This window comes from Cyprinodon variegatus, unplaced genomic scaffold (genome assembly GCF_000732505.1).
Source record: "Cyprinodon variegatus isolate N-32 unplaced genomic scaffold, C_variegatus-1.0 Scaffold1214, whole genome shotgun sequence".
NCBI classification, from domain to species: Eukaryota; Metazoa; Chordata; class Actinopteri; order Cyprinodontiformes; family Cyprinodontidae; genus Cyprinodon; species Cyprinodon variegatus.
Genome location: NW_015151667.1, coordinates 53283 through 61947, shown reverse-complemented (window position 1 = coordinate 61947; position 8665 = coordinate 53283). Strand labels below are relative to the sequence as shown.

Sequence of the window (8665 nt, the reverse complement as noted above, 5' to 3'; positions counted from 1 at the left end):
ATAAGCAAGAAAACTATTAAATAAATGTATAACACACCCTGGTTAGATGCTAAATGTTCAGCAAATTTTTTTTTCTTCCATTTTTCATAATTTTAAATCTCTGATTATGTCTAAGTTTGCATTGTTTCACAGTTTGGTCACCTTTTGAGCATATATATTATATGTCACTCAGTTGATAGTATGTACCTGTGACTTGTAAGATTTATACTGTGAAGAAGACAATAAAAAAATAAATGTAAAGTGAAATCTGCAAAACAGAATTTGACAAAAAGAGAATAAAATCACAAGAAAATTAATCTGAAAAAAGATAATCTGTTTTTCAAAGTTCGATTTTCGAAATGTGTGCATTGCTTTCAATGTTCTGGGATCAAATTTCTCCCCATACAGCCAGATGGGAGGTAAAAACCCACCTCGTAGCACTCGCAGTAGTTCTTCAGGCAGCCCGATCGCTTGCAGTTGCAGCCTTTGCTGTGCCGGCGGTCCGACTCGCCCTCTTTGCCTTTACCGATTTTAGGTTTAAAGGCCTCCGGATTTCTGTCCAAACACGTCTGTAGAAAAAAAAAAAACTTTTTATCCATCAGAAATGACCAAACCCAAACATCCCTGCAGAAACAGAAACTGCAGCCCACCTTGATGGCTTTGAGTCGGTCCATTTCATGCTCCAGGTTGTTGAAGCAATTGTTGCAGTTGCAGTTATTACAAAACTCTCCGTTTGCAAAGCAGTCGCAGTATCTAAGGAGAGACGAACGCAGTCAGACTTCCACTCCCATTTTTTAATCTTTTCTAATGTTTTCAAATTAAAGGTTAAAAGATGTTTTCTGCTGGTAAGCGACTGCTGAAATTGTGCCTTAATAAAGGTTGCAATCATTCCTTCAAATGTGTGAAATTTCACTTATTTAATTCATTTTCCAAATAAAACAAAACACTTCTTGCGTTTTTCAATATAAATATACCACTGAACAGCCCAGAAGGGAGGAATGTGGGTTTCTGACACTGAATCCAATCAGAACACCTTTATATTAATGAAACACAATGTAATAGCCAGCGCCATGCTTCCAAGCAGCTGCTTACAGTTTGAGGCACTGGGACTTGGTGCAGTTGCACGGTTTCCTGGGTCTCGAGGTCGTCTCTGTTGCTGACACACTGCAAAGCAAAGGATCGTATTAAACAGGGATGAAATAAGTGCATCTGTTCTTAATATTCCAGCTGGAGCAGCATATCAGGACGTTCTTTTCAGGTCTGGGGAAGGTATGCTCCACATCTGGAAGGGGGCCGGGTAGAAATCAGTTTCAGTTGGTTGGTTTTCTAACAGGACTCTTGTCAGCAGAGCAGTTCAGCCTAACGGGGCGTTAGTCTGTGTTGATTCTGAACACATTGGTACAAATATGTGAGAAAGTTCTGCTGGAGGAGCTCAGGTCATCACTACCAAAAGCTACTGTTGTGAAAGGTGCAGACATATGTGCCTGTTTATGTGGGTTCAACGTTTTCCCTAACAGTAGGGGGCGGGGGTGGTGCAGTGCTCAGCCAATGAAAGCCTTCTCCTATGAAATGCAAATTCTGGGTTCTCCCTAGGATTATTTTTGTGGTGTAAACCCTTAAAATTAGTCTTTATTTCTATCCCCTCTTCCCCACCCATCTGCTTACCTTTTTCTAATTGAACCCCCTCCTATTCTCTCATACTTTACATTAATATGCAAAACATCAGTGTGAACAAGTGAGGCATTGTGCTAATGGTGGCCCTGAGACGGTGGGGGATGCTGCGTTCAACACGGGGAAAAAACAACGCTGACCATAGGGGTGTGCAAAATAATCGTCATGATGATGCATCGTGATTCTAATTTTCATGATCTACTGCATCGATTCTTGATGCCAAGTATCGATTATTAATTTTGAAAAATGAATAAATAAAATTGCTGGTTTAGCTTAACAGACCAGCAGTTAGGATATCCTTCAAGGCGAGAGGGTCTACTCCGGCCTCCAAAGGCTGCAGAGTGAGTCTGGGTTGATTACAGAGCATGATGTGCACAGGATGGTGTTGTTTCTGAGGGTAAATTGAGCCTAATGGCCCCAATATCAGCACAACTTTCTCAACTTCAAGCGTAACGAGTTGTTACCTGAATTGCCCTGGTGAGAACTGGAAAAGTGTGAAAAGAGCAGGGAGAAAACATGCGCCTGACTCCTCTGCTGACTGCAGCATTACTAGTCAATCCGAGTGGTTCTGCTGAAAGCATCACGACACGTTTCTGAAGCTTCCCAGAAGCGGCGACCGCTTCTCTAAAAATAAACAGCCTTCCGTTTTTGCTCAAAATTAAGGTAAATCTACAGCAGAACGGATTGAAGCAGATCCAGTTGAAAAACTGCATGTGCAGCTTCTGGATCGCATTTCCTGGACCTTTATGAAATAAAGAATGATGTTCATACAGGTAATCGAACGCTGTAATAAATATGACTATTAAATCGAAAGAGTAACTGAAAAACCTACATATTTGAAGTGACTTCACCATGAATGAAGGAAAAAACGCTGGTAGAGCCGTTTAAATAAACACTTTCCTGGTTTATTGCTCTAAATCCTGTAAGTTCACTAATGTAATCCGCTGATGCATCCTAATGTGAACAGAGTCTAACTGCACAGCGAGGCGAGGCTCCTGGTGAGAGAAGCTGCAGGTCGCCGCTACCTCCAGTGGAACCCAAAGATGACGCAAAGATGCAGACGCCTCTGCTGCTACTTCCACATGTGAAGCATACCCGACCTGAAAAGTGGCTCCACTTTACAATCAGGCTCGGCTTATGAAGGCTGATAATAGTTTGTAGACATGTTAATTATCTGTAAACAATTTAACTCATTTATAAGTGCTTATTATGCACTCATCATATAACGCACACTAAAGTTAAGTTTTTTCAAATGCCTATTATTCAAACAAGGTATTAACCAGAGCAAGTGAGCGGAGTGGAAGAAACATGGTGGAGTGTAGAGCGGTTTTCAATTCAAAGGCCAGAGCGAGGATTTTGCTCCGCTCCAGGTTTGCTCTGATATGCTAAAAACATCAATTAAAAATGTTGAATTATACGATTTTTAAAATAACATTTATGTGATTTAAGTGTGATTTTTTTCGACAATTAATAATGAATAGGAAACGCGCGGTAACATGAAATAAGCGAGGTGTTACGTTCACAGCTGGAAACAGTGCGATAATTTAACAGCCAGTTAAATAAGACACATGTATCGGTGACATCATTAAATCAAACGCCGTGTGTCCCAGGGCCCTGGCATAAATGACATGAAGGAAAAATGTCAGAAAATGCCTTCTCCTGAAAATTTGAGTGAGTGTGGAGTGATTTCGTCGGAGCAGAAGGAAAATTAGGGTGAGCGCTGAGCGGATTTTGAGCGAAGCGTCGCAAACTTTGAACGGCGGGGCGAATGAGCGAACATCCTCCTGAGGAATTGCGCGGCGCTCCGCTCTGTTCACATGCTCTGGTAGTAACTTTTTTTAGTCTTAATGAAATATATAGTTGAACAGATTAGTATTGATAAAGATAACATGATAAATCTGTGACTGTGAGTTAATACACGCGTCTTCATTCTAGATTTTACTTTTTTTTATCTCGTATCTAAATGTGACATGAGATGTTTCATCTGTTAAAATAAAAGTTTCAAAGTTAATATAAAGTTACAGAACGACTAACAATCACAATCTGTGAAAACAATGTTACACTCCTTACCAGCTGGTGGCAGTAATGTGTCTGAAGGTTGTTCGCCAAACAGCATTGAATGAGAGAGAGGGGAAGAAAATGAAACACAAAACAATCATGTTATATGTTTGCATACAGTTTTTGTGCTGAAATTTGCATTCATGAGGTTCTGATTCATATGCATAAAAGTGCAATTATTACTCATAACTTTGGGTTTTCTTTTTTTAAACTTGTTTTTCCTACAAAGTTGTATCTTTACCTCTCATTCTTAACCTCTACATTTGTATTCTCACAACTAAAACATCTAATGTCTCATGCATCTATGAGCTGACAAGAAAAAAAATACAAACGTTAAATGTATTTTTTCTTATTGTCTTACATTTAAAAATTCAGACACTACACATGTTTTTATTGACGGCTATATTTGGCTCACTTTTTGGCAGTTTTCTCTATTCCTCACTGTTAAAAAAACCTATTAGAGTAATAAAGTGTTTACAGATAAATTAATAACATCTCACATTTATAAGGGAACCAAACAAGCTAAGTTAGCAAACATCCTCCTTTATAAACATTCCACTTTCAAACCTTTATAAAATGGCGTCTCTAAACACCAATAAAACAGAACAGATGGGTGAGGAGTTTTCTCTCACCCGTTGTAAGGGAGTTTGGCCTGAGTTTGGATGCTGCTGGACGCCTGGAAACCAGAGCTGCTGGCAAGTGTCACAAACTGCGACTGCTGGAGCTGCAAGACAGGATGTTCCTTCATTAGAACACAGCATGATCTATATACACTGAAAACGAAAAGAAAAAAATGATAGAGTAGGGCTAACCTGGGTGACGTACTGTGCTGGAACGACTGCGTAACCCACATTGCTGCCGCCGGTAGCCGATGCAAGGACCGTGCCTGGCGGCAGGTTGAAGTTCGGTTGGATCTGAGGGAGAGGAGTGGCCGGCATAATGAGGCGCTGCTGGTTCTGAGTGGCTGTGACTACCTGTGGTGCTGATGTTAAAGGCTTGGGTGCAACCTAACAGAAAGCAGGAGGATCGTCAGAGGAACATTTCCCACAGCCACCCCTCAGCAATCGCAGGGTCTAAGTTACCTGTTTCATCGTCTGTGCTTGGACGACAGGAACAGACATCCTCACGGTTCCTGTGTTTACCACCAAAGGTTTACCTGCACATTAAACGCACAATAAACTCTAGGTGAGAGTCTCCATCAATACTAGAGAGATTTAGCATAAGAAGAAGAAAGCGTTGGCAGTTCACCTGTCGCTACGGAGCTGGTGTTAACGGTGCTGGGCTGGCCGCCGCTGCTGGCCGTGGTCGCAGTGACGAGGCGGACGTAATGAAACCTGCTTCCTGGAACCTGAATCTGCTGCACGTTCGGCTGGGTGGCCAGAGGGATGATGGTCTTGAACTGGGAGCCGCCCCCCACGCCGACAGACTGGACAGGTTTAATGCTCTGACGCCATTCAGACGACAACAGGAAAGAAGTTTCAGTCAACATTTCAAACTGATAACAAGTAAAAACTATGAAATGTCTTAGTATTTTGCAACCGGTCTCACCTGTGCTGTTGATTGGCTGGTGGCCACCTTGACTGGAGAAGCAGGCGTCGACTGCTGGACTGCCAGGATTTGCTGGCTAAGTGCTACATTGACAGGCAGAGCTACGGATTTCTGACTGGGGTTTGAAGTTGGGGAAGCCACAGACACCACCGTCACCTGCGGGAGACAGAAGGATGAGCCATGTGTGAGGGAAGCTTCAATAGACAGACGAAGGAAAAAAACTATAACGTTATTGTCTATTTTTATTATATCTGGAATCACAATCTATTAAATGTGATCTAAAATGTTCTGAGAAACATTTGAACACTCCAAGCTAGTCTGCAGCCATTAAGAGGTGGATTTGATGGAGCTTTTTGCTTGATGGAGAATTTCAAGAGTGCTTTAGTTTGAGGAAACAAAGTTGGCTGCAGAATCTCCTGCAGGATTTATTGTCCATCCATCGAAGAAAAAATCCTCCTGATCCCAAGGTATGCAAAAAAGCCCCAGACCATAATATTACCACCACCGTATCTTATATTGCTTCACTTGTTTGTTCGCTGACTATTTCACAAAAAGCCTTAATGACCGTCAAAGTGTCTTCTGGGAAAACCGGAGACGAGTTTTTCTGCCCCGTCTGTTTGCTCATACTGGAGTCATGAGCACCACCTTAAAGGAATAGTACACCCAAAACATGATTAGCCTTCATTTTCTACTCACCCCCATGCTGAACAACACTCTGGAGTACTTTTTTGATATCTCAAATGCATCTGGAGATCTGGGAGGCTTCTTGCTGTCTGCTGACATTCAAATAATGGAGGTCTATGGTGCCCGAGACAGAAAGGTCCATAAAAGTCCACAAAAAACGTGTCAATATTCCTCCATACTGCTCGTCCAATGTATTCCAAGTGTCCTGAGTGGGTAGCATCCAGAATTTACTCGAAACGAAGTCATTTAGAATGTTTTTAGAGCATAAACAGTAGTGTATAGGATTTCCTGAAAGCGCGCGCCCGCACCTTCACGACGCTACGGAAGCAGGCAGATCTCCAGATGCATTTGAGATATCAAAAAAGTACTCCAGAGTGTTGTTCAGCATGGGGGTGAGTAGAAAATGAAGGCTAATCATGTTTTGGGTGTACTATTCCTTTAACTAAGGCCAGTGAAGCCTGCAGTTCTTCACTTTTAAGTGTAGCTGTGGCACCAGGTCTACTTAAGTTGACAGCAGAAGTCAGACAAACACAGAAAACTGAGTTTGGTTTTATTAATTTAGGTACTGACCAACACTCTTTTCCTTTAATACTTTATTTTTAATAATTATTTTCCATTTGACATCAAACAACCCAAAATAAACAAGGACCGACGCAAAGAAATCAAACACCACAAAAAGCCATGAAGCAATTAAAAAGAAATGAACTGGGTTTTGGTACAAGTTATGGATACGTAGCATGCTGAGGTAAGGTGACTAATCATCAAGAAAATACTTCTAATTTTCCAAATGTTTGTATATATCAGATGAACACTGAAGGAAAAAAGGTAAGTGGTTCTGCTGCATAAAGTTCATTTATCAGTTTATCCAATCCAAAAATGTTCTTTGGCCTTTTTGCCGTCAGCCTTTGGTATTTCTAAGAGGTATCTGTCTGTTTTTTTCTTGTTTTATTTTCATTCAATCCATTTGGATTATTTCCGAGGCAGAATACAGTGAAACCCACTGAGGAGTTTAGTAGTCTTATCACATCAGTCCAGTAGGGGGAGATATTAGGTCATTCCCAGAGATAGGGACATCTAACCACGTTTCTTTCAACTTTTAACAAATTTCACATTTTCATTTAGTCTGGAGCTTCTTAACTCTGGGTGTACTAAAAAATAAAAAAATAAATGTTTTTAATGAATTAATATCTCCATATATCAAATCTTGAAGTGGTTTTTATTGATTTTATTAATGCCTCTTCAGAATTATATCCTGTAATGTTCTTTCTTCTTTCTATGCTTAATGTAAACACTCAATATTTTCTCTTTAATCTAAAGTATTGAGTAAAAATCATGGAAATCTGCAAGTTTTCATTTACAAACATCTCTAAAGATGTTAGTTAGTGGCTTTCTATCTATTTTTTTGGTAGTTTTTCTTTTAAGGCCTATTCTGACACCACTCTTATTAATCCCTAATATGTAATGCAGATTTCTTTTATTTTAATCAGGCCCAATCCTTGAAGCCACTCTTGCTTTTTTTCCCTCTTTTTTTTCCACCACATTTGATAAAAGTGACTCAACGATAACAAATGTTATACGAAATTTCAGAAGAAATCTATGGAATCCACTGGGGAAATTTTTTTTTTTTTTTTACTGATTTTTGAATTTTATTTCAGTTTAATATACGAAAAAAGTCAGAATTCTGACTTTTTTTTCTCAGAATGCTTAAAAAACTGTACTGCATGCGGCTCTGTTTTGTCTGCAACAATTGTTTGAGGCGCCGTTTTCCTCAGTGGTTCAGTCTGTGTGTACGTTTCCTTTGTGGATGATTGAAGTAATGCTTTTACACCTGAACACAAAGTGGAGTTATTTGACTGAAAATAATGTATTTTTTAAATGCTTGACTCCCTTTTATCAAAGGTTGACCATTTCTCTGATCAACCTGCAGCCTTGGTAAGGCGGCTATGCACCAGCACAGCAATGTTGAGTTTCATTAGGTTAGGGATAAAAACAACAAACAAAACAGCTCTGATCATCAACCAATTCGGACTGAAAGATCAGCTGTTTGGGAACCTTTCTGAACATGATCACTTGCTTTCAAAGCTGGCTCCATGTGTTCTCCTGCCAACGAGAGCTCAGGGGGAATCTGAGTCGATGACACAGTCTTAGGTGGGCTACATTCACTTCTTCACAGCACCTTTTTTTCACGTATATGTGCAAAAAAAGGACATAAAGGACGTAAATGTGTTTAAAAACACCGTTCATGCAGATGCTACACTCAATAAAACAAAACAAAAAACAGAACAGAACATTGGCCTGAGTTTCAGTGAAGCAGTGACAAATTTGAGTGTGGCGGCTGGCTACGCTAATATGGACATCCTGGATGTGCTAGTAAGGAAACATTTGGCCAGCTGGACAGCCTCATGGCAGTAGATGCTCACAGCAGACACAAGAACCACTAAATTGACTAAAGAGGGATGGAAGCATAAAATTTAGGCACATATTGCTGATACTGCTGGTATTGCTGGTACAACTTTGCTACTTCTGTTATTTGCTGTTGTTTCTCAAAAAAAATGCATAACGATATTACAGCATTCATTGATTTATTTCAAATTTCAAACATCGTCTAGCCTGTAAGGTTAAAAAAAAAAAAAATGAACCATTTAATCGAATCGAATCGTGGTGTATTCTTGAATATCGAAAATAATCGAATCGTTGGGTCAGGAAATCGATACTGAATCGAATC

The 8665-nt window shown here is 40.1% G+C and overlaps 1 protein-coding gene across 1 annotated transcript in view; it reads right to left on the bottom strand.

Moving 5' to 3' along the window:
- The window catches only part of lin54 (lin-54 DREAM MuvB core complex component), a 24322-nt gene that overhangs the window by 4278 nt on the left and 11379 nt on the right, over window positions 1-8665 (bottom strand). The window contains exons 5-13 of the mRNA XM_015401374.1: window positions 5257-5412; window positions 4957-5152; window positions 4791-4864; window positions 4521-4715; window positions 4341-4432; window positions 3721-3741; window positions 1072-1143; window positions 630-732; window positions 408-548 (exon numbers count right to left, since the gene is read on the bottom strand). Of these exons, the coding sequence (XP_015256860.1) occupies window positions 408-548; window positions 630-732; window positions 1072-1143; window positions 3721-3741; window positions 4341-4432; window positions 4521-4715; window positions 4791-4864; window positions 4957-5152; window positions 5257-5412 (1050 nt within the window). The remainder of the gene's footprint in view (window positions 1-407; window positions 549-629; window positions 733-1071; window positions 1144-3720; window positions 3742-4340; window positions 4433-4520; window positions 4716-4790; window positions 4865-4956; window positions 5153-5256; window positions 5413-8665) is intronic.